General features: G+C 54.2%; 9 protein-coding genes across 9 annotated transcripts; 2 read left to right on the top strand and 7 right to left on the bottom strand.

Moving 5' to 3' along the window:
* Positions 1-194: 194 nt before the first annotated feature.
* Positions 195-2376, top strand: LY79DRAFT_529524 (fungal-specific transcription factor domain-containing protein; the record flags this gene model as incomplete). The annotated part of the gene is made up of 3 exons (XM_060556115.1): positions 195-907; positions 1052-1489; positions 1542-2376. 3 exons carry the CDS (start codon positions 195-197, stop codon positions 2374-2376), a joined length of 1986 nt encoding a protein of 661 aa, XP_060407276.1.
* Positions 2377-4478: 2102 nt separating this feature from the next.
* Positions 4479-5379, bottom strand: LY79DRAFT_572941 (kinase-like domain-containing protein). The gene has a single exon (XM_060559410.1). It carries the CDS (start codon positions 5318-5320, stop codon positions 4493-4495), a length of 828 nt encoding a protein of 275 aa, XP_060407275.1. The 5' UTR covers positions 5321-5379; the 3' UTR covers positions 4479-4492.
* Positions 5380-5777: 398 nt separating this feature from the next.
* On the bottom strand, positions 5778-7437 carry LY79DRAFT_708241 (major facilitator superfamily domain-containing protein). Its single transcript, XM_060565073.1, has 4 exons — positions 7105-7437; positions 6897-6989; positions 6591-6845; positions 5778-6512 (listed from the first exon to the last, which is right to left on the bottom strand). Exons 1-4 carry the CDS (start codon positions 7366-7368, stop codon positions 5931-5933), a joined length of 1194 nt encoding a protein of 397 aa, XP_060407274.1. The 5' UTR covers positions 7369-7437; the 3' UTR covers positions 5778-5930.
* Positions 7438-8019: 582 nt separating this feature from the next.
* LY79DRAFT_585054 (uncharacterized protein) lies at positions 8020-8523 on the bottom strand (the record flags this gene model as incomplete). Its single annotated transcript, XM_060560466.1, has 1 exon — positions 8020-8523. One exon carries the CDS (start codon positions 8521-8523, stop codon positions 8020-8022), a length of 504 nt encoding a protein of 167 aa, XP_060407273.1.
* Positions 8524-10360: 1837 nt separating this feature from the next.
* On the bottom strand, positions 10361-12385 carry LY79DRAFT_529534 (uncharacterized protein; the record flags this gene model as incomplete). The annotated part of the gene is made up of 1 exon (XM_060556117.1): positions 10361-12385. One exon carries the CDS (start codon positions 12383-12385, stop codon positions 10361-10363), a length of 2025 nt encoding a protein of 674 aa, XP_060407272.1.
* A 2272-nt stretch (positions 12386-14657) lies between these two features.
* LY79DRAFT_585052 (uncharacterized protein) lies at positions 14658-16335 on the top strand (the record flags this gene model as incomplete). The annotated part of the gene is made up of 3 exons (XM_060560465.1): positions 14658-14885; positions 15966-16026; positions 16124-16335. 3 exons carry the CDS (start codon positions 14658-14660, stop codon positions 16333-16335), a joined length of 501 nt encoding a protein of 166 aa, XP_060407271.1.
* A 1202-nt stretch (positions 16336-17537) lies between these two features.
* On the bottom strand, positions 17538-19769 carry LY79DRAFT_585051 (uncharacterized protein; the record flags this gene model as incomplete). Its single annotated transcript, XM_060560464.1, has 2 exons — positions 17538-17984; positions 19680-19769. The coding sequence occupies 2 exons, from the start codon at positions 19767-19769 to the stop codon at positions 17538-17540; spliced, it is 537 nt and encodes a 178-aa protein (XP_060407270.1).
* Positions 19770-21495: 1726 nt separating this feature from the next.
* On the bottom strand, positions 21496-22268 carry LY79DRAFT_113689 (uncharacterized protein). Its single transcript, XM_060550720.1, has one exon. The coding sequence runs from the start codon at positions 22107-22109 to the stop codon at positions 21660-21662; it is 450 nt and encodes a 149-aa protein (XP_060407269.1). The 5' UTR covers positions 22110-22268; the 3' UTR covers positions 21496-21659.
* A 484-nt stretch (positions 22269-22752) lies between these two features.
* On the bottom strand, positions 22753-23874 carry LY79DRAFT_113665 (uncharacterized protein). The gene has a single exon (XM_060550719.1). It carries the CDS (start codon positions 23548-23550, stop codon positions 22876-22878), a length of 675 nt encoding a protein of 224 aa, XP_060407268.1. The 5' UTR covers positions 23551-23874; the 3' UTR covers positions 22753-22875.
* Positions 23875-24039: the final 165 nt, after the last annotated feature.

Raw genomic sequence — 24039 nt, 5'->3', positions numbered from 1 at the left:
TTGATCAGGAGTTAGCCATGATAGTGGTTGTGGACCTTTCCGCGGGGAAATATCAGAAGTCAACGCCCGTTCAACTTCCCCGAGTCATCAGCCGATGAACGGACTGGGTAACTACGAGAGCCAACGTCACAGGCAGTCAAACGCCAAATCCGAAAAAGAAGAAAAAAGAAGAAGAAGAAGAAAAAAACGCAGCCATGCCGGTGGTAACAGATCAACCCACGCCCCGGCCATACAGATCTCATCTTCGCCCGGCGTGCTTGCAATGTAGGAGGCGCAAGTCCAGATGCCAGCAGCAAGAAGGAATCGCCTCTCCAACATGTCAGATGTGCCATGTCTACGGCACGGATTGCGAGTTCCCACCCTCTCCGCGAAGCGCCGGCCGCGCACCGCTCAACCCCGGAAAAGTCCAGAAATCCTACCGGACCCCTCAGGCCAGCACGCCATATCGACGTGAACCGCCTGCCCCGGTCAAGGTGCAGGCACCCCAGAGCAGCATAAGGACCTCATCCTCGTCCCCGTCAACGAGCACTGCATCCAGCTCGGGCCCTAAAGCTCTGCTCGATGCGCACAGCACTCACCTGATGCTGGCGCTCGATAGTCCCGAGGACGAGGATAACTCTCACATTATTGGCCCGGCGGTCACGAACGACACGCAGGTGTTGGCAGACTACCTCAGCTCCGAGCCCAGTATCCACGAGCGGATGATCCGGGTGGTCAAGCCTAGACCAGGCGCTCAGATGGGGCAGACGCCCCGTTCCACAACGGCGGGTGGCAACAGGAAGCCGGTTATCTTCACAGCGGTTCGGAAACGTCCATATGGTCTATCGCCGAGACAAACAGCGCCGTTGCAGAAGTACCAGCTCGTGGAAAAGATGTTGGAGCCATGGATATCCTCGTTGATAGACTTGTAAGTTCATAACCCTGTTTTTATTTTATTTTATTTCACCCACGTAAGCCTGTGTTCTGCTCTTCATTGTCGGCTGAAGTGACATGGTGCATGGCCTAAGCTTAGATGTCATCATTAAGCCGTGACTGACCTGAACATACATAGATATTTTCAGAAAGTCAACATCTGCTTTCCTCTCCTGGATGAGGTCTCATTCAAACACCAGTTCAATACCGCAAGAGACAGAATATCCCCAGCACTGCTGTCTGTCTTGTATGCGCACTCTATGGTCTTTTGGAAGAACTGTCCGGACTTGCCCATGCAATATTTCCCCGACTCTCGTTTTATATGGAACCAAGCAACGGAAACCCTGTTCACGGAACTCCACATCTCGCCTGGAATATCTACCATCATCGCAATCATCCTCAACGTGGGTGGCAGACCAACAACTTCAATGATCATGAACGAGATTCAGTTAGGGTCTGCCGTGTCGCTCGCACAATCACTGGGTCTAAACCGGGACCCTGTAGATTGGAATATCTCTATGCCAGAGAAGTGTCTACGGATGAAGATTTGGTGGGCACTAGTGGTTCATGACAAATGGTGAGGTAGATCGGTAGTTTCCCCGAAGAAACGTGACTGACAGGATGATCAGGCTGAGTCTGGCATACGGCACCCCTCCACAAATCAAAAGATACCAGTACGACGTTCCAGATCCCTCGTTGGAGTATCTCACTGCGAAAGATGCTACAAACGATCAAATTCAAGCCGCATCGGTGTTCATGGCCCTTGTCACGCTGACAGGTGTTCTCGACAAGTTCCTGGACCACGTCTACGACCTGAACCCTGAACGTGACCAGAATAGCGGGCAGACTTCTCTCGACCTGGAGCTCAGTCTTGGGCAGTGGGAGGACTCCTTGAGCGACGACATCAGAAGGATCATCACCCGTGGGAGCAATCTGCACATCCCCGGCGCCGCAAATCTGCGGCTGGCGTACCTCTCGACTAAGCTGCTGCGCAGGAGGATCGAGCTCGATCTCGAAAAGCAAGAAGACGCGGCGCCCGGCGACGCACTGACGAACCGGTACATTCAGGTCCGGCGGGCGGCCGAGGAAATCGTCCTCCTCGCGCAGGAACTGGAAGAGGACCATCTAAGCGACTTCTGGCTACCGGTCAGTGCCTTCACATTCACATCAGCCATCACTTTTCTGCTGCGCTGTGCGCTTGAGACGGAGAACACGGCGGGCGGCTTGGCTCAGAGCGCATCACTCAAGTTGGCAAAGAACCTAGTGGACGCCTTACAATCTCACCAGCAGAACTCGGGATGGGATCTGGGCGATATCTGTTTGGCTCAGTATGCAGAGGTTGTTGAAAGGCTGTTGACTGCCGACAGCCCGTCTGCGACTGTGCCCGAGTTCCAGCAGTTGATGATGTCGTCGGAGGTTCCCATCATTGATGAACTCTTCCCCAATCTCTGGGACATGTTTTGATGAAAGCGGAAGACGTTTCATGTGGCCATGTATTATATATGTTAATTTTTTATGATGATGAATGCTTTATGTGCCAAGGCCTAGAGCGGGATCATGTATGCTCTATGCCAATATTCTAAGATGCGTGTGAGAAAGAAAAAGCTCAAAGTCTCAAGACAGCACTGCCAAGCCAATCCAGCATTATTAAAAAAAAAAAAAAACCCCGAAATTGTTTGCTTGTTTCAATGCCACGGCCTTTCAATTCTCAAAGTTTTCGGCTTCTTCCCACCAGAACTCGCATTCCTTCTCCGTCCATCTGTAGTCCGTAAACCGAGCTGCTGTCCCCTGAACTAGAGCCTCCGGCTCTTTCATTGTTGCCCTCGCCAAGAAGTATTGTCGTCCCCGCCCCCTTATCACCCTTGCCTGCAAAAGGCAGCCATTTAGGACGGTTGTCAAGGTTGTGGCCTGGCGTACCGGAGAAGCGTAAGAGTAGTGACCACAGGCGGCTTCTGCTTGCTTATACTGAACCAATATCGAGAGGTCGACTATCCGCATACTCAGTCTGGGTCCATTGAAGGGTCAGGATAAAGGGTTTCCAGCTCGTCAATAACCGTCCTAGGTAGCTGCGGCAATATAGTGTGGAAGAAATACGTATAGTAAATGGGTGTAGATGCAGTCATGAGAACATACATAGCTCCTTCATTATGAGTCGAGCCGGGGATAATGGAATCTTGTTCCACTTGTTCGAATTCTATGCGTCGACAGGCCGTCTTGAGATGATTTCGTCGTCAAGAACGGGTTGTCACGCCCAAAGAACGGAAGGATTGGGCTTCTCACACACCTTCCGGCTGGATTCAACAATGGTGGAAGAGGGAAGTGCCCGGAGACAGGATAAGATGCGATGTTCAGGGCGTTTACCGCAACGAGTCAGCTAAAGGAACTCATGAAAGTGCTGTTCGTTGAGCGCAGGCCCGGCGGATGCACGACTCGTGCAGTGTGTCCTCCAGAGTCCATGATTGCCTTGTTAAAGAGCCTCTTCTTTTGGTTGGTGTCCATGATGTGATGTCCAATCTAGAATCTGTAAGAACTCGGTATCACTTGGTAGCATGGACTTGAGTGTACTCCGTGTGCCGCGGCAGATGATTCCATGATGATCACGTCGTCGGGGTCGCAGCCGAAAGCAGCAATTTCTTCAATAAGAGAACGAGGCCAGGGAATACACGGATGATAGTGTTGGCCAACGGAGTTGCACACTGTTCCCCCACGCTTTGGGGCAGTCTCCTCGCCGCGGGAAACTTGACGTACTTATAATACTCCAACCAGCCTGAGCGGCGGGCCACCCCAGCCTGACTTTGTTTTTTGTCAGAAGATAAGAACGCCAAAAGATAAAAGAGAAACGGTTGGGGTGTTTCCACCTACAAACCCATCTGTGAAACTTCTAGTTTTACTTACGTCCTATAGTGTAAATTAGTAAGACCCCTACATACATACAAAATACGGCCCAACCACGGGTTCTAGGTGCTTATTTAAGTAGTTTCCTAAATTTTCACGTTTCAAACAGCTACTCTCCCTCAGAATCCGCCAAAGAAGCAACATAGAAAGAGTTTACTATAGCAGTGTAAGCGAATAAGGCAGCAGAGATGTATGCCCAAAAAGAAGAAGAAAGAGAATTTGTAGAGTAACAAGTTTGTATAGTAGAAATCAGAATCAGTCTCCACGTTCTAGGGACAGAAGTTCTTCCGCGCACAGGTATTTATAGATCCACTTGCTCATAGGATACATCATGGAACCTAAACAGAACATCCCTTACTGATCTCCGTCGCCAGAGCCAGAACTTGCTTCTGCACTGTGTTCGTACGGTGGTACCTGGCCGAAGTAAAATATCCCTGCCAGGTATCCAATGCTCACCCCCCTACTATTTTGGGTATAGCTTACATTCGCAGTACTTTTCACCAGGCCCTAGTCCGTCCTATGCCGCCGACGCCCGAACCGCTTCAACCAGCTAAACCAGTGATGCATGCACTAAGGCGCCAACCTGGGACATGCTGGATGGCAAAGAGCTGTCACCACAACTATGGATGCGATGACAAAGGAAGACATGTGTTAGGAGCTCGCCAGGACATAGTTTTGATTTAGCTCAGGTTGCGCTGAAATATCTGCGACGTATGTTTTCCATCCTCAGCTCATACGGCATAGGCGATAGAAACTTGTCTACCTCTTGCTGCCAAAACGGGTTTTGGGGATTCACAAACCATGCAGACGTGTACTCCCAGTATGAGGGCATCCAGCCTGCCGTTTCCCAATCAACGATGCCAACGACTTCATCTCCCCGTTTTAGAACATTGAAGCTGCTTAAGTCGCCATGTGTCAAGACTGTTTTGTTGTTCGCTTGACGATAGAAATCAAAGAGTTCATCCAGGTCTGGAGGTTGATTCTCATAGCGAACTTCAAGATTGGCACCATTAACAAGCTCCGTATGAAAGTCCCGTACCGTAGCAAAGGGACCCCAAAACGATTTCGAAGGCAAGCGACAGTCGTAAATAGGGCCGCCATCGACATTGGCAATTCCGATGCCTTCTGTTGGGGCGATAGCGCGCAGTTGGGAAACCATGCTATGTAGCTGATCGAGAATCCGGCGTTGGGATGCTTCCGAACGCCCCTTCCAGTGCAGCCATGCCATTTGCCCGTCGATCTTGCTCATGACAATGTATGTGGCACTCTGGTGGACAAAGGCACAGTGCACTTTGGGGACTGGAATAGAGGTCCGCCGGGCGATGAACTGCATAGTGTGTGCCTCTGCCGGGTTCGCGTACGGTTTGACCTTTATACAGAGCCCGGAAACAGAGAGGAGACCAGTCTGAGACTTCCAGAGACACCGAAAATATTGATTCGTCTTGATCCATACCACCAAGAGGGTCAGCGCGCGCGCCAGGCGCCCGGCGTTAATCGGTTCGGTTTCCATCATTCGTTTGACGCATTGGGAAGGAGCTCGAATTCTGATGAGGACTAAGGACTTCAATCGCAATGTTCCGAATGTCTGGTATTTGATGCGCGTGAGGGATGATTCGGTCTGAAGCATGTCGATGATGTTTTTTGCAGGAGCACGCAATGATGGTTTGATTGATTAATTGATCGATTGATTCCTGCTCGGTTCTGGCCGCTTCAGTCAGCAATAATGGGATTTAGCCCTCCTTTCTTCTAGTGCAACAAGCAAGTCTCGATTCCTGGCATTCACTCCCTCTTTCTTTTTCCTCCTTTCTTTCTTCTTATTTTTCTTCCCTTCATCTACATTGTCCGTCGCTCACAAAAGAGCCTCCTCCTCTTCCGTCACGCCCTTGCGTCCGAGGTTTTGGCCGCGCCGCGCCGTCCGTCCCATCCCATCCAAAAAGCTACATACCTACCTACCTACCACCAATACTACCTACCTACCACTTAGTAGAATCCTCGATCTCTACACCACCAACAATTTCGGCTTCGCTCACCTTGCTTTCTTGTGCCTCACCCTTAAAGGAGCGTCACTGGGTGGGCCTCAAGAGAGCTTTGAACACAGGATCCGTGGAATATAGTGCCATGCCCTAGGCAACGCCCCCGAGGATCTGGTAACCGATCCACCTGCCCGTGCTTGTATCGACATTGAGGGTGTAGAGCAATCCGGAAGCGATCGTGGCGATAGCGACGCTCGCGAGCATGACCGGAGCGGCGAGGCCAGCGGCGCTGACGAAAGCCCCAGACGAGATCATGGCAATGGAAATAGAAATAATGAGGGGCAGGTTGTTGACCCCCGACATGGTAGGGCTGACATTGAAGACACTCTGGAAGTAAATAGGGAGGTAGTAGATGACCAGGAAGCACGATCCGCTGAAGAAGAGCGTGAAGAGGCAGGCCGTTCCGATGGGACGCTGGGTAAATAGCCGGGGCACAATCATGGCGCGTTTGCCTTGAAAGTACTCCCAGATGCCAAAGGCTACCAACATCAAGATGAAACCTATCAGTAGACCATCGACAACGCTGCTATTCCACGCCGCGCTGACACCAGCGTGTTGGAGGGCCAAGACGTACGAAAGGAGCGCGCTCATGATCATGGCAACGCCAAGGAGATCCATCTGAAGAAGCTTCTCCCTCCATGACGCGGCCGTTGGTTTCGCGGCATCCGGCGCCTGGAAGGAAAAGAAGACCATGAGGGCCGACAGCCCGCCGATGGGCAGGTTGATGTAAAAGCATCAGCGCCAGGATACCCTGCCGGCGAAGACACCCCCCAGCAGGGGCACAACGCCGGACGCAATACCGTAAGCAACGCCAACTATGCCGAGGTACATGGACCTCTGGCGCGGCGGCGCAACAAAGGCGATGATGGTGTAAGTCCCGGTGCCCAAGCCGGCGGCGCCGACGCCGGTGATGGCGCGGCCGATGATCAGGGCGGTGGAGGTGGGCGCCGCGCCGCAGACGAGGCTCCCCAGCTCGAAGACGAAGAGGGCAGCGAGGAAAGTGGGCTTGGGGGGGAATTACTCGTAGGCCTTGCCCCAGGAGGGTTGGAAACCGACATTGGTAAGGAAGAAGGCGGAGCCGTACCAAGAGACGTCGGAGAGGCCTTTGAATTCGTCGGTGATTTTGGGAATGGCTGTTGCGACGATTGTCTGTGGTGAGGAATCGCGTTAGAAGGGGCCATTTTCATATTTTCTTCATCTCTTCATATCTTCGCCAGCGAGTACACTTGTACACAACTGGGGAACCGGGCAGGGGTGGACTGACCATGTCGAGGGAAGCGAGGAAGATGGCGAGGACGAGGGAGAGAATAATAACGGCCATTTTGAACCCAGACGGATACGTTGTTGTATCATCTCTTAGAGTCAGCTCGTGATCAATCTGTTCGGCATCGAGCTTGGTGGATTTGCTCATGTTGTCGTCGTGTTGGAGGTCGGCTGAAGGCGTGGGGCCGGACGCCGAGACGGTTTCCGGTCCTCCCTTCTCCTCGGCCTCCAAAGCGGACATGGTGGTGGTCGTATGGCTGTCCATGGATCCTGAACCTGATATTATTGAATTGGAGGAAAACCAGAGTGGGACGAGGACATTGTTGACTCTTTGGGAACACTGAACAATCTTCAATTCGGCAAGTGGTTATTCAATAAATCGCACCTTCCGGCAGTGGAGCAGCTGTTATTGCCCAAAGAGGAAAGAAGCGCACAGGCCAGAAATGAATCATCGCGACTCACTTTTGCTCAATTCAGCCACACAACAAGGGTATCCTTGGCGCCCCGTAATAATCCGATTCGATGTCTCCCAGTTAAAATACACAATGATGAAATATAGTCAGTCTATTCTGTCTCAAAACGAACTTTCTCGGATCGAATGGCATGCTGTTTTTGTCCTGATGCCACCCGGATTCCACCTGCATGCTAACGCTTGTTTTGGAGTGGTTTCCGAGTAGTTTTCGGTACTTGTGGAACTTCTGCCAGTTTATAACACTCGCCAGGCTACTTCGACATTCCCTTTCCTCCCCTCGAATGGAATGGTGTCTTTGCGAACGTCAACTAGATCGTCGATTGATAGATCACTCTTTCTATCAGGAATCAATGTACATGACATAGGCCGTCAAACAAAACCACACCGTCATCCAAATGTCCGGCGACGTCGAGGATCAGTCTCCTCGGTTACCGAAGGGGCGTCTTAAATCTTGAACTTGGGCTTGGCAGGCTTGGTCGAGAAAACCTTCTTGGTCCGGGTGGGCTTGGACGGGTCGGGTTGCGTCTCGGGCTGGGCTCCGTTACAGTCCAGGACGCCGACCTTGTTCCCGCCGGTCCCGGCGTACCAGGCCGAGCGGATCAGGCCAAAGTCACAGGTGAAGCCGGGCGCGTGAAAGCGCCACTCCATGTAGCCGTCAGTACCTCCGCAGTGCGGGTGGGTCAGCATCCTGCAGCCGGGGAACTTGTTGAGGGCGGCCCAGAGGTTGCCGCACATGCCCGGGATGTCCTCGACCCCGGCGGCGGTGACGTTCATCCACGCGCCGAAGATGCCCCAGTGCTCCCATGTGCAGGTGGGGTGGTAGAAGTAGGGCGCCCCGGGGCGCGGGGGGCCGACGACTATGGCATCCGGGGCCTTCACGGGCGGGTGTCGAGCGCTTGCATGGGCGTATGCCGCGAGGGCAAGGGCGAAGAGGGCGGCAAGTTTCATTTTTTCTTCCTCTTCTTCTTCTTCTTTTTGTGTCTGGGGCTGTTGGTCCTCCTCGGTTCGTAGTACTGCTCGAAAGCGAAAGCCGACACGGCCCACGGGCGGTTTATTAGGCAGTGGACCGGTGGGATTCTGATGTTTATGTGTGTGTGTGGCAGTTGGGACGTTGTCTAAGGTTGATGGAGAGGAAAGAGACCAGAGCTCCAGTTCCAGCCGCCTTTTGTATACCTTGCTGCGTCCAGCAAGGTTGCTTGGTGGGGAGTGAAGCTATCTTCGCGTCCGCCGCGGAGCTGCCCGACCCTCGCGGGTAGGTTCAATAGAGCCACCATCGCCGGTTGTCGCTAACATTCCGGCGCCCCACGCCTACCACACCGTTGTCGAGGTTGTTCGTATGCAGCCATGGTTGAGAGGAAGTCTGATTGTGTAGTTTCTCTACGCTATCAGGTTTTCTGTATCGTAACAAGAGATTATTGAAATGTGGCATAGGTCAGAGGTGCTGCGTATTGGGATTTTTGCGTATCGTTATACAATATATTTACCGGGCACTCGACCGCTTATGGGGGGTCTAGAGCAATTATATTCATCAATGGAGATATGCAGAGGAGGATGAATGGCTGAAGTTTTGAACAAACTGATGTAGAAGACACGTTGAGGCGCCCATCTCTGGAACATGAATCTACTTGCTCGTGACTACGTCTGTCCCCTCTCCAGGCTATTTGTGAAGTCTAACTATGTACGTCCTCGCTGTAGTGCTTGCAAATATGCATTCCAGCTCTACGCCCTCTTCGGGTAGCGTGCATTAGATGGTGAAGTAGAGAGGGGAGTTGCTGAAGCCACTCCATGTCCATGTCAGAGACAGAGTTAAATGCCCGAAGAGGATACCAAAGTGTGAGTGGAGTCTGGCGATCGCGCGGGACTTTGACGCGAAGCCAGCTGTGGGCGGAATCATCTGCGCATGTCGGAATTTAAGTTTCAACCGTATTGGATGGTCCTCTAGCTGCTCTTTACGATTTACTAACGAACGAGGGCCGCCGTGCGAGGTTGATACATCATCGCCTTTCAATACAGCGACAGTATTCCTGCTGGCTCTTCTTCCACCTCCCGACTTCCTCCCAGGCCGATTCGAGCCCCCTCCCCCAACACCCCTCTTGTACTTCTGGCCTTTCTTGGTGCATTGCGGTTGCCGTCTAGTACCTGCATGGCTTCACCGGTTTGCCCCTTTCGGAAGCCTTGCATGTCTTGCAGCTGTTGGCCATTGTAGCAGGGGTATTTTTTACGGGGTGATCGCACATGCACGCAAGAGCGAACGAACGCAAACGATCAAACGAATATCGGTGCGGAGGGTTCTCAACTACCAAAGGCTCACTGCTCACTGACACCTCAGCTCCCCTTACTAGCTGGGCTTGTGTACGTTCTGGTTCTTCATATTTTTGGAATTCCCACATCTGGAGTTGTGCACCGCTTTCTCGGCACGCCCCACTGTGCCACTACGGCCCGATTTCATCTGTTCTCGAATACATCTCGACGCCTATTTTAACCCCACAGGCTTCATCTAGAATGCGAACATGCGACCCCGCCAGCTGGTTCTAGACCCTCACGTCCATGTATCTTTATCCGGTACCGAAACACCAAAAACACCTATGCCAGTTGCTACCCAAAGTCATTCTCTTAGGCGGAGTGACTACCCAGAACGCCTTATCGGAACGAGCTGCCCGTGTCGCAAGATCACCCAATATGCTCTTCTTCTACTCGGTCCAATCGTGCTGTATAACCTGATGGTTCCGCGTATCCAACAACTGAATGGTACAAGGGTGTTCGTTTGTATTTTTGCACCACTCGTTCAAATAGCCCAGCTGCCTCGTCTTTCTCGCACACCCCATGCGAGGGGGTCGAGGCTGTCTAGGTCCGGGTGTTGCCGCGCCCATTCGAAGATGTACATCTTCAGGGCCCTCCATCTCGGGCATCTATTTTCTTCCGCCATCTCGGCCTCGGCGGGCTGCATCAGGTGGCCACTTGCCATCTGCTTGGCATCGTCCACTTCCAGCTCCTCGATGCTCATGTGCGAAATTTTGGAAAGCTCCTCGTCGAACGCACGTGCCATGGTGGGGTACCCTAGCGAGAGATAGTTGTAAACCTGAGTGATAAAGGTGTCGTCGAACTCGCTGGCGATCTTTTCTTCCAATGCTTTTTCGCGCTTCAGGCGTTCTTCAAGACCAGCGAGCATGTGGAGACCCTTTGCCTCGCCGGATCGGACACGGTGTTCGACAGGACCGTTGGTGAGAGTGGCAGGCGAGCACTGAGACCCTGGCTCGTCCGTCACAGAGCCCTTGGCAAATGCTGCAGCAAAGGGATCGGCGGACGTAGTGGGGGGAAGTGGCGTATGCAGCATTCTAGGCCCGTGGAGGTGAGAGGGTACAATGGCTTGATCGCTCTCGCTGTTTCGGAAGCAGTAACCCCTCCACAAGCCGGCTTCTCCCGTACTATCCCTGTTTCTCTCTTCGGCGGTCGGCCCCTCTGAGAAGGGGTGGTCGGGCTCGAGCTTCGTCTGCTTCGGCGAGGGACACTTTCGGAAGACGAGGTCCTTGCCCAGCATCGGCGGTGAGGCGGCCTTGCGCATCCTGCGGAACTCGCTGGTCTCGGGAGGAAGCCCGAAATTGCCAAACGGCCTACCGAAACCGCCTCCACCGGCCTTGCTGAAACCTGTCTCGGGGACGATCTGCGCGGGGGCAGCAATTGGGATCTCGGCCGGCTTGCTAACCGCAGTGGGCGGGATGTAAGGCATCGCAGTCTCGCCAATTGGTTTACTGAGTGACTCTGGCGGGGGAAGCTCTGGCCGGCGAGCCTCGTCGGCGACGACCGGGGTCGGGGCGATCAGTGGCATGAAGGATTCGCCAATCGGTTCCAGGGCCCCTTTCGGTGGATTGGTATCGGTGGTGTGGTTTCTCTTGTTGGTCAACCACATGGCATCAGGAGGCCCGTCGAGCTCCATCCTGTCGAGCTCTGAATCGTTGTGTACATCGTCGTCATCGTCGAAAACGGGAGCATGCTCGCCCCTGGCCACAGCCAGGGTCTCGGCATGTTTCTGCATGTGTTTCTGCCAGTATCCCACCTCTGACGACTTGCGGCGGGGGCCGTGGGCATGACGGGTGCGCGGCTTGGTCTCGGAATCAGTCGGTTTGGGCGAAACGCTCTCGGGAGTGCTGTCGTCACCCGAGCTCTCCCTGTAGTAGAAATGGGCGGCACCTCCCTCACGCGGACGACTGTTGGGAAAGGCTGCGAGGGCAGCCTCCTGCATTTGTCTCTCAGCCTCCAGGGCTGCCCATTCCAGCATGTAGGTGCCGGCATTCTCATCCTCCGACTCTCTCCTTGCGCCCTTGTGCTGTCGTTGAATTGTTTGGGAAAAGGGCGACGAGGCGCCATCGTTGACCTTACGCCTCGACTTGTTGCGTTGGAGGTAGATGTGATTCGTGTAGGGGGTGATGTCGGTTTTGTCGGCTGGTCGCGTGGCGGGGCCGGCGTCTCCTACTCTTCGGGCGCGTCTGGAGCTCTCGATGAGTTGAGGGGCAAAGCGGCGCCTGGGGGGTTGCGATGGTTGGATATTGTGCAACTGCGGCAGTTGTTGCTGTGCTTGCTGTGGCGGCGGCGGCAGTTGCGCTTGCTGCTCGAAGGGATTGGGGGAAGGGGTTCGCGGGGTATGTTCGGGAGTAGGCTCAGGAGCCGGGCCTGGGTGCTGGTTTTGCGTCTGGGTCTGATGCTGTGGCTGCTGCGGCTGCGGCTGTTGCAAAGGGCCCTTTCGAACAGACTCAAAGGTGGTCTCGATGGGGACGGGGGCGAACCGCCTCCGCGGCTCGTTGGATTGAGCCATGGGCGGAGGACGGCGGGTGGTTGGAGGGAGCTCGCAAATGGAAGGTTATCGAGGCAGTGGTCCGAACGACAGGTCGGAATGGTAGGGCAGAGAGAAGACAGGACGGGATGTGTGGATGGGGTGAACAGCGATTGCGTCGGGGAGGCCTGTTTTTAGTGCGAAGGGGGGAAGTGATCAGACGAAAGGATGACAGTGCTCCCGGTGTCGGTTGAGGAGGGGAATTGATGTGGTGGGAGAGGCTGGTTTGTGGTTGGGTGAGATTGCCGTGGCCAGTGTCACTGGTGCAAGATGTAGGTGGTGGCCGTGCGACGCCGCAACAGATATATATATATATTGAGAAAAAGGAGAGAGAAGCGAGAGGGGGTATAAGGTGGGTTAAGTGAAAAGCAGACGGATCGTGAGTTTTTGTCGAAGAATCAGAGGCGAGGTACGTTCTTCTTGTCTGCGAGCGAGAGAAAGACGGGGGGGACACAAATAGCTAGGGGCGGCGGTGACGGGTCACAAGCGTGGAAGCAGCGAGCGACACACAACCGCACTCACACACACACCACATATGCAGCGAAAGTCGGGAGCAGCAGTCGCAAGGAAGGAGCCGAGCAAGAGTGCAAGCAAGCAGGTAGGAGCGAGAACAGGTAATGCCATACCCGATAACACAGTGGGAGAAAGTACCCTGCTTCGGTACGTACCCGGTACTTGGAGATGTTCGGGGAAGGCGCGCTGCTGCCGCTTAATTTGGCACTCGCCGTAAGGGTAGTCGCGGGTTGGCAAGTACTGAGCGGTATAGATACTTTACACTCTGTGTTAGTCCCCTGCCCTTGCTCAACCGCCAAAATGCGCCTCTCTGCTTTTCATCACCTAGGTAGATATGTAGGATGTAGTAAATAAAGTTAGGTCGCACATGATTAAAGCAGGACTAGCAGAGTATCACTCGCGCACACTAGGTAGGCTCACGCAGGGCAACAGCAGCAGCAGCAGCGTAGAGGACAAACAGCATTCGCAGTAGGGGCAGGACGACGGACAAGCGGCGAGGAAAGAGGGCAACCGCAACAGGGCGGATACGAGGGTGTAGTGGGGTTCAGGCAGGTTGGAGAGTGTGATGACGGGTACGTACCTTTACAGTCAACACGATAAAACAAAGCACTGTGTCGCGTACTGCTTGTGCTGCTGGCTGCTCGCAGGGCAGCAACGACCGCCATTGACGCTGTGGAATGAATGATGCCATGCCACTCACTCCTTGCCTCGCCGAGTCTTGTCTCCTCTCTGTCTCTCTCTCTCTTTCCTGACTTGATCCGCCGCCAAGACGTTGGAGCTCGAAGAAGGCAGGTACGTACGTGGTCATCCTAGGTTATTTTGTCACTCGCAACTCCATTATCGCTTGGGTAAAACAATATTTGAAGGAAAACATGGAAAAAACGAAACGCTTCCTTCAAAAGTCCAAAATTGGAATTCGCCAGCGCTCTCCCGCCTCCCCCCGAGGTCGCACCAGCCCGTTGTCTCCCCGCCCTCCGCTCTTTCTTCTCCGCCCTTTGTAACTCGAGTCTGGAGAGAAAAGGGCGGCGCGCGGCCGAAACACGGACAAAGAGTGCCAGATAGATACCTAGGTAGGTACAGAGAAACACAGTCGCGATTCGGCAAGGCCGCACCTTGCAGGTACATGTCGCCGCCGCCGCGTTCCTCTTCTCCCCTCGCCTAAATCCACCGCCACCTCTTGCTGCTCCTTGTACCTCGACCGTGGGTCTGTCTGTCTGCGCGGCTCAAAAGAACATGGCGGCAGGGGTCTTTTCTCGTCTCGCCTCCTTCCTATCATCGGCCCCCCTCTCTTTCTCCCCGAATCTCCAGTCTCCAGACACCATCTCCAGATACCCATTTCTTTCGTTTCTCTCTCCCAATTCTGGTGCTCTGCTACCCGCCTTTTTCTCGTACCCTAAATGTTCGATACCCACTGCACCATCCGTGGAGACCTGGGCTTGTTGGCCACATGATTTGGCATGGGAGGCGATCCGGCCAGGGCACGGCAGGGAAGAGCCCCGCGACGTTGCACCTGACTGACTGACAACCTTTGGCAGGACTCTGAATGAACGCCAAGGCTCCCGTACGCATCACTGTTATGGCATTTCCGAATGCCGCAGTCTGTCTATCCGTCTGTCCGTCTGTCCGTCCGTCTGTCTGTCCGTCCGTCTGTCTGTCTGTCCCTTGACATCATCACCTCAACCGACCTTGGGGCGAGACATCCCGCTCCAGGGCACCAGAGCCCGACCCGCAAGCCACAGCCATGCCCATGATCCATTCAACATACCACCCTGGTCTGGACTGGGACCAACTCCGCCTCACCTTCTCCTATATTCCTCGTGTCGACCTGGACCCGAAACTTGACTTCGGGTGGGAGTTCCAAATGAGCACTACTGCGTACTGCGTGCATCGTGGGCGGAGGCCACAGAGCAGACGAGACCGGCACCAGACCACTCCTAATGGACAAGGAATGCTTGGCCGCCTCCGACAGGTAGGTACCACAGCCGACGAAAGACGTTGGTCATTAGCCCGAGCAGCTTCGAACTCTGTCGACCTGCCTCTGTCCCATGGCCTCGGCCTCGACCAAAAGCGACGCCAATGCAGTAATATGGGGAGAAGAGGGGCCCCCCTAGAGACAACGGCCTGTCAGGCTTGACGGAGACGGCGCCTGGTCGCCTCCAGATCCGTCCCTGATGCGGCCGCGCCTATCAAACTAGGCCATCCTACACTCCGCTAAGGCCTACGCCACCTAAACTTTCTCGAACTCTCTGCCCTTCCAGCCCTCGACGCTGTAATTAGCTCGATAGCTTTATCATGGGGTCAGTAAGCGAAAACACGACTTCCAGAATCCACTTAATTATTTCCTGTTCACGTTGCTCTCAGCCTCCGAGTATCAGTCACGGCCCCGCCGCAATTACCAGTCGTCTCTGCCCAACCATCGCACAGTCCTCGAGCTCGTCTCCCATCTCCAAATTGAAAGACTGGTCAAACCGGGCATATCACATTTGGCATCATCCGCCTTGTCAATGCTTCTTTAGAAATGGAGCTTCTTCAAGAATGGCATTTCTCCCACGGCCCGCAGTAATTTCGCAGTCCTGGGACACCGTATTGCCTGAAATGAGCAATTGAGGCGTTGACGTGGCTGAGATGCTATTCACGATTCAAGCCCCGATATTACCCACGAGCCCTGATTGAACGCCATTTCCAAGGCCGTCTAACACACGATTGTCCTGGGCTGGGCAGCCATCGGACCGCGCCCAGGGCATGTTCTCTTTCTCCCGGGCAAGCCTCCCGCTGGGCTTCGTTCAATAATGCGCCGCGCTGTGTGACACTACCCGATACCTCAACTGACGCCATACTGCAGTCTTGGAGAAGGGAAACCATCGGATGACTGCCGCTTTGAATCCAGTCAGTTGAGCCAGACAATTGAGCCACGCAACCAAGCTGTGCCCATTGTCCAAAGAACCACATTGTCCGGGCTTGACAGCGCATCAATCCAAAGCCGAAAAACATACCCACATTCCACCCCCGAGAATGCGCAAGCAGGATACCATGAACCAACGTGTCGCAGGGGCCGGGCAACGGCAACGGTGTCTGCGCCGGCACATTGCGCCCCTCAAACGTCAACGCTGGTACGTTTTCTCGCACGGCCTGTCGAGGCCAATTTTCTGAATCTCCTAATCTCGGCCGGGATTGGACATGCGCCTCATCTGGATCACCACACGACAGTTTACGAAACAAAAATACCTGAACAAGCTCACCAACGATTATCGATCCCTCATGGTCGGTTGAACCCCCACACCGCTGCTCTTACAACTGAAAGTCTCCCCCACGGGAACCTGGAAGCCAACGCCTCTGCCCGTTATCTTGCTCGCAACCGCATGCGCCTGAGACATCCTCTGTGCCATCACTCTATTGTGTATTGCTTACTGGCTTATTAGTTCTCCATGACGATCACTTGGAGATTGACCGATACCGGCATTACGCTGTCGCCATGATTCGGCGCACTCTTTGGACAAAACTTGGCCCGTCAACAGCCTACTACGTACACATCGTCAGCTACGCTCGCCATGGCTGGCTCCGTTGCGACGCATAGAGCCATGGACCAGGGAGCCTCGGAACCTCCAGTCCGGCTCCGCTTCGCCTGAGCCGGACAGCAATCCCGGCCGGCTTAACCCGCGAGACTTTCCAGGAACTCGTCGCTCCCGGCGGTTCTCAACATCGTGATACGCTCTTACCAGCTTCACGTCCGACTAGGACAACGCAAAGTCACACGTGCCCGATTTCTGCTTTATCCTGCCACGCGCGCTCATAGTGATGCTACCCTCCCTCTGCAAGCCACATGCAAAGCAAACAGTTCTTGTGAATCAGACGTTAGAACTCGAAATGATTGGTCAAATGGCCATCCCTGCGGCCGCTAAAGGGTCCTCGATGCGTCTGACACACACCGCTCAGCGGGCTTTTTGTTGAGACCAGTCAGAGTCGTTGTTCAGTTGGGAGAGTGGTGCTACCAACCGCCCTGAAGCCCGTCTCGAGCTGAGTCGCGGGCATGGGGCTTGGATGGCTGGCCGCCCCGTCCGGAGGTGACTCGTTCTCTCCGCCTCGGAAACCATTTCTCGCTCCCGCGGTAGCGCAATGGGATGAGGTACCGGCCACAGGCCGGCTTGACTCGCGCTCTTCATTGTTTGACGCTATTCCTCATGTGATGCGGGGATCTAGAACTGTCGGATCCGGCTACTGACGGACGCTTTGCTATTGAACTTTTCAAGAACGCCTCTGGAAATCAAAGATGAGGATGAGAGTTACGGGCACTGTGCCGCCGATCTTGGCTTCTAGCTTGAACTTGCTGGCCTTCTGGCCGGACACATGCCCAGATTTCCCGTTTGATGCCTGACGTCTCGATATTAATGGCCACGAAGAGGTCCATCAGCACAGCTCTGTTGTCAGCAGTAGAGATTTAAAGTCCGCCAAAGCTGATCCCTTGCAAAGAATAGACAGGCAGGTTGTACTGCTTGACAAGGCTTAGGGAAATAAGGTTTAGCTCTAATCCTTGGTCTACTTGGGTTGAGTCTCGAGGCAGGGAAGATCTGATTCCCCCTCCTTTTCTAATCGATATAACATAATTAACCCTAAATATTTAGGTCTAAGAGTAGACCTTACTGATCTTGTCAGTTCCATCAGTTGGGTTTGAGGTAGTGATGATATGGGAGTCAGAGTCCAGCCATCTAGAAGGTTGGACAATATTGGCTTTGACAGCTTGAAGCGAGTTAGCCTGATCCTTCTTCTTTCCGCCATGTACCCATGTTGACAGGTGTCGGAATTCTTTGCTGCCATGAGGGCTAATCTGCCAGAAGTCGATCAAGCTGAGGGGGATCATGATTTTCTGTGCCAATCTGACCCAGTCGAAAGCCCCTTGGCAACGCCTCTGGAAATCAAAGACGAGGATGAGAGTTACGGGCACTGTGCCGCCGATCTTGGCTTCTAGCTTGTTTGCCCCCCCAGGACCCTTTGATAATCTTCCGAACATGAGTCGAATCGCCGCATTCATGACATTCAATTGCGTCACACAGACGCCCAATGGAGATCGTTCCTACCGAGATCGACACGGATTTGCAATTCTTGTCATGACTTCTTGGTGTAACTCTGCTGGAGAACTCACCGGACCGCAGATTATCGTTTGGATTATCGTCTTGCTTAGCACTACGTTGCGCGTTGTCGTACGAAATCACGAAGCGGTCCTTTAGTCTGCCTTGGTTGGTCATGCCATCCCTTCTTCGACCACTGAGCTGCTATCCTGGTGCCGTGTTACTCTTCTCTATGACGGCAGAGCAAATCGATTATCTGACCGGGTCTGGTGTATCAGCTCCGAAGACAGCACTGCTGCCACAGGTCACATCGAGACGAATTCCGTCAAATCCATCTCAGTTCTGTCTACATTGGATATGCAGTTGCTTGCACAGCGACCGAGCTAGCCTTGGCCTCTTTAGTCTTCCGGAAGATGAGAGTAAGATGGGATTACCATTAACTTCACCATTGCCTACACCGGGGCATTAGACTGCCTTTCGTGCACGTTGCCAAACGGACGCAAAAGCGCAGTCTTTTCCTGAAAATGAGTTGAAGTTCGACACCGTATCCTCTCAACGTGACTGGAGGACGAGTCGAGTACGTATGACAGGGACGTAACTAGATAACTCGGGGAGCCCTGCTACGCATGTGTAACCTTGGATGATGAGCCATGATCCTTCACTGGACAACCTGTCGGCCAAACTTGATAAACTGATTTCTGTGTCATTCCAAGCTTGTCAGTCTTTGGTAACGGGGGGAGTCAATGATGCAGGGCTTGTTGCAGATTATTGAGGACTTGCTTGGTCTGCGGGATCCTGCAACAATGGTAATAACGGCACAGCACAAACCCTACGAAAACTTTCAACAAGCTGATATCAACCATACATGCTGTGTTACAGACCCCGAACTGTAAAGGCGTCTGGTATTACGGCGAAGGTGGCATCACCGCAGCTGATGCAATCAAAAGCTCGCGATCAAGGTTGTATTACCGGGACCATGTTCATCTGACATCGTGACGAGCACACCGATGGAGCATCGGCCAGAGAACAGGGACCGGGAGACGGCAAACACCGGATCTGACTGACCTATCCCAGCTTGCCGATACATGCACGTCAGGTTACTCTACGAAAGTTGAGTCGTCCGTTACAAGCCGAGAATGGTGAAGAGTGGGCTTCTACTAACTGTCCTCAACCCATGTAGTCTGGCGAGTAAGCTATCCGCCGACAGCACTGGTTTCTGACATGCATTGCAACTATCGATCTGCGAACCAGTCCCAACTAAATCAATTCTAGCGCTGGAGGAATCAGCCGTATCGCCGTGCCGGGTGGAGAACCATCACGAGATCATTCCTTGGTATCATCTGCTCCGGGTAATACGGTCAAGAGCCGTAGGTTGCAAATGCAACCGCAACCGCGATATCCAAATGCGGCACGCAGCCCGAGCACGGGAGGATTCCCGGGAGCGAGATGTAGAGCAAGGGCTGATGACGACGGTTTGGAAACGAGAGGTCAACTCGGGCGACAAATACACGGCATACCTTGGAAAAAAGGGCTCTTTGAGGATAGCGCAGCCCGGTGCGCTCACGTCCTTATCGAGTCCCGGGTGTTGCAAGGCAGACATATGCGACGACGTTTTAAAATTACGCCTGCAGCCTTCGGCGGGTATCGAAATTGGCCGCCGACACGCACATGAGATAAGCTCGCGGCTTATCAGACATTACCTCGACCTCGATGGAGGTGTATCTGGGAGCCAGCCGCAGGTCTCGAGAGGCGGGTGTTTCCAGCGAGAAGGGGTGTAAGGGGGGGGGCATGGTTCCAGATAGGGAACGTTGTCACTCGGGAAGTTCCTCGCGAGATTGTCAAGTGTGACAGAGATGGAACCTGCAGGAGATGACGAGGGAACCCATGACCATGACGGAAAACTGTAGAATCAGGAAGCTTTCTGGGAACCTACACGTTATCGGGCGTGTGCAATTACCCACATTGGAGCCAGAGACAGAGGAGAGCTCATTTGGAGAAAGGTTCCAACGTGGCACAGGATGTGATATCGACTAGCCCCCGTCCGGCCCCCCCCGGGCATCATTACACAGACTGGGGGAGGGTCTAGGTTTGCAACGAGTTTTGGGATACAGCCCTGCAGAGCCTGATGCTGGTGAAAGGGGAGGGGGGGGGCAAACCCGTGTTAGGTTCCGAGTGCCGCCGCTTACCTCTCTACGGTTTTGGCTTTTGGATGCTCAGGCTGCCTGGTCTTCATTCGCAACGGGCCTCTCTGGGCATGTCGTGACCATTGAGGCGCTGTCAGTGCGTCTTGCCTAGTCTCGTGTCTGATCCTCCCCATTCCAAAAGGGTTGTAAGGTTGCCAACACACAGGGGAGGGGCCCGTGAGGAATACGATCATTGACCACTATACTACGGATATAACTGGATGCAGTGGCTGAACTCAAAAAGTCTGGGGGGAACCAGAGCTACGGGTCGGCTTGACTTTCCCGTTTCCAGGTTTTATTTTTTATTATCTTCTCTTCTCTCCATTCTTTTTTTGGGGTTTACGAGTCAGCGTTCTGGCTGATGTATTTTTGGGGGGGGGGGGGGGAACTGGGATATGTCGAGGGGAGACGAAAGCTCGAGTTTGCAGCGACAGCAACGGGTGGGAAAGTGGCTTGTGGAGCTCGGAGGAGAGCTGTCTGGGCCTGGACTGGCTGGTTCTTTTCAACCCGGATCCGGGTTATCTAAACTGCCCCTCCCCCCCCACACACACGTGTACACGGACCGGGGGGAGCTTAGCATGGACGGTTGAGGAAGTTCAGGTTACGGGATCGAGCCATCGAAAGAGCAATGGAGAGAGAAAGGCGCCGAAGGGCACAGACTGAGGCGGGCATGGGCTTTGTTTTGTTTTGTTGGTGATGCCAGCGCGGCGGGGCCAGAAGCTGTTGCGGTTGCGGTGTGAGAGGCTGGTCCGTCCATTGCTCGCGCGTGAGTGGAAGAAGGTCTTTGAGAGGGGGAGAGGGCGACGGGCTTCACTCCGATATCAGAGATGGATCCTCTCAATGGAACAGGAGTTTATGCGGCGCGGCGCCTCGTCACACAATTCTGGGCAATGAATGGGAGATGGAACGGATTCCGGAACCAGGTGCTACGAGGCGAATGTGGAGCGATTGTCAATTTTTTTTCAATTTTTTTTTTTTCATTTTCATTTTATATTATTTGTTATTTGGCGATTCGGTGCCACCGCCTGGAGGTTGGGTTGGGCCTGTCGTTGCCGGAAGGCGTGCGACAACGACAACGACGACGAGAAGAGATCGTCTGGTGTATTCGGGATCAACAGGGACGGGGGTGTTTCCGAGGCACCGACGAGTCGGCGCGCGAGGAAATCTAGTTTAGAGTGCGACAGGGGGTTGGTTGACCAGCAGTGGCAAGCGCTTTAAAATACATAGTAGTTGAAAGTCGTAGATCATTTCCGACCTAGTGTCCGTAGTAAACTTTACGAACACCTAGCGAGAGACGAGGGGGAAGGGAGGAAGTCTCTGAGTGGATGCGTAGGAGGGAGAGAGAGAGAGAGAGAGAGAGAGAGAGAGAGAGAGAGAGAGAGAGAGAGAGATGAACAGAGAGAGAGAGAGAGATGAACAGAGAGAGACAGAGACAGGGGCGCAAAGCCACGCGGCGTGCGCTTGGCCACTACTGTGTATAATCGGGAGCCGCGATTGCTAGCGCTGGCGGCATCCTGAAAGGTGTTTGGTGTTTGATGGCTGGCGATGCGCTGGTTGTGTGGGCTGGAGATTTGCGAGTCTCGAGGAGGTGGCATTCGTGACGGCCCCAATAAGGCTTATCACCCCCTCCCGTCTACAGGTATCCATGCCGGGGGTCCGAGTGTTCAAGACCCCCCTTGTCCCTGACTGATAAAAAACCCAAACCCAATGGTTGAGGTCGTGGCCGGGCAAAGCGATCGAGATCGTGTTGGGCCCGCTGGAAGGCAGGACATGCAGGAGGGACAGAAAGTTGGCTTGCTCAGGTACGGATGGACGGAAGATGGGACGGGAGCGGGCGGGTTCGTACAAGCTGCGGTGAGCCGCGCCACGGTGAAGAGAGTACGGGGTGAAAAAGAAGCACGGCGAAAGATGAGCTTTGCCTCGGCGACGCAAGGGGCGGCAAAGCATCTTTCCGGAGGGGGGGTGTTTGCTTGTTGCGAGACGACAAGACGGACGACGGCAAAGGGAAGCTTAACGGTGGACCCGGGACTCGGGACTATCGACTTAATACGAACACATATGCCCGGGGCCATTGGGCTGAGAGCCCACGCCGGAGGGGGTTTGGCTTTGGGTCCCCCCCAGCGGCAGGATGCAGGATGACGATGGTCACGAGTCGGCGGTGCCGCTCAGATGGTGCGGGTATGCGCAGGCGGATGTCCGTCCACCTTCTTACGTTTTGTAGTGTGCGCAGGCTCAGTCGATCAGTAAGTCGGTAAGTCACCAACTCAGCTCAGCCCAGCTCGGCTCAGCTCAGCTCTTAGCGGTGCTGTTGTCTCTCGCCCTCTCTTTCTCTCTCGGTGCTTGGCACAGGGACGACCATGGGGGGTTCCCTTTCGGTTCGGGTGGACTCGAACATGGCTTGGATGTGCCTGCGGGAGAGGGGTGTGTTTGAGACAAGTGTTTTTGGGAACTACGCCTGCGAACGACATGTCTCTGAACCTTGGTCGCTTTGGGAGAGTTGGGATTTGGGGGTCGTCTGCCACACACCTCTGGGCTCTTGGTGACTCCTGGGGCGGGGCTTGTAGAGTTTTGAGATGGAGAAACGTAGGTGATCGTTTGTATGCCAAGAGGGACGGTTGAGTGCCGGAGCCGAGGAAGCGGCCGACTTCGTCTTTGCCCCCGTGTGTGACTTTTTCCTTTTCTCGTCGTCCTTGGGGTCTCTGGCGAGCCCGCGCTAAGTAGCGCGTCCTGAACGAACCAGACGGCGATACAAGCAAGACATGTCATGCCACGTCGGGGGGAGGAATAAGGAAAGCGAAGAGATAAAGAGGGTCCCGGACCTGATCGCTCGCTGATCGCATGCGTTGTTCACGACCCCCCCACTTCTAGCTACGCTAGCTGTTCGGACTTTGTTATGGATTTCTTTCGCTAGACCAGACCAGACCAGACCAGGAAGCGGGGATTTTTTTGGACTCGTAGGTTGATGGATGGGGTGGTCGGAGAGGGCCGGGGCTTTGGGCAGCTCGGTCCGGTCCAGTGCAGCGGTGGCGGGTGAAGAAAGAGGCGTGATGGACTGGACTAAGTGGTTGGCGGCTTTCACGGACTTGGATGGGTGGGAGATAGGTTCAAGAAGATGGGTTGGGGGCCGGGCTGGGGAAACGGGCTTGAGATAGGCGTGGTCTGGGGTAGCGCCAGGCGCGGGATGAGGAGGATGATGAGGAGGAGGAGGTTCTTTTGACCGTTGGTCAGTTGACGAGGTCGCCCTCGACAAGGAGAAATGAGGCGGCGGGTTTGATTGATTGATTGATTGATTGACGGACGGCAAGAGTCTGCGTCTGCATGGCCAGTCCTCATAAGTCTTGTGTGCGTGGTGACACCACATCCAAGCAACCTCCCCCCACCGGCTCATGTAATGTCATCTCATCTCTCATCTCATACCGTCGGCGGCCCCCCCCCTTCCCCCTTCGTGACGACGTGGATGTTGAGGTCGTGTAGGCGCAGATTGTCTCCATCTTACTCGCGAAGACGCGGAGTCCCGTCCGGCCTAATGTTATATTATCCGACCGAGTCGCACGAAGCTGACGGCCGCCCCCTGCGTGCAGCGTGTTTATGTATGTGTGCTTATGTGTGCTTATGTGTGTATATGTGTATATGTGTGTGTGTGTGTGTGTGTGAGTGAGTGAGTGAGTGCGTGCATGTCGTCGGGTGTGGTTTAAACCTTTTCCCTCGAGTGATTGCTCACTCTCGCGTACGAATGCTCATCTCAAGCAATCTTGGTCGTAACTTTACTCAAACCCCATCTCATCTCTCCACGCCCCCTTGCGAGCTCGATGGTGGGAAATACGGAGACGGGAGGTTGTTCGAAACTGCCATCACCCCTGCACAGGGGCCCCGTCCG

The sequence above is a fragment of the Colletotrichum navitas genome (assembly GCF_030913465.1).
Source record: "Colletotrichum navitas strain CBS 125086 chromosome Unknown LY79scaffold_169, whole genome shotgun sequence".
Classification (NCBI taxonomy): domain Eukaryota; kingdom Fungi; phylum Ascomycota; class Sordariomycetes; order Glomerellales; family Glomerellaceae; genus Colletotrichum; species Colletotrichum navitas.
This window is presented reverse-complemented; position numbering and strand designations above follow the sequence as displayed.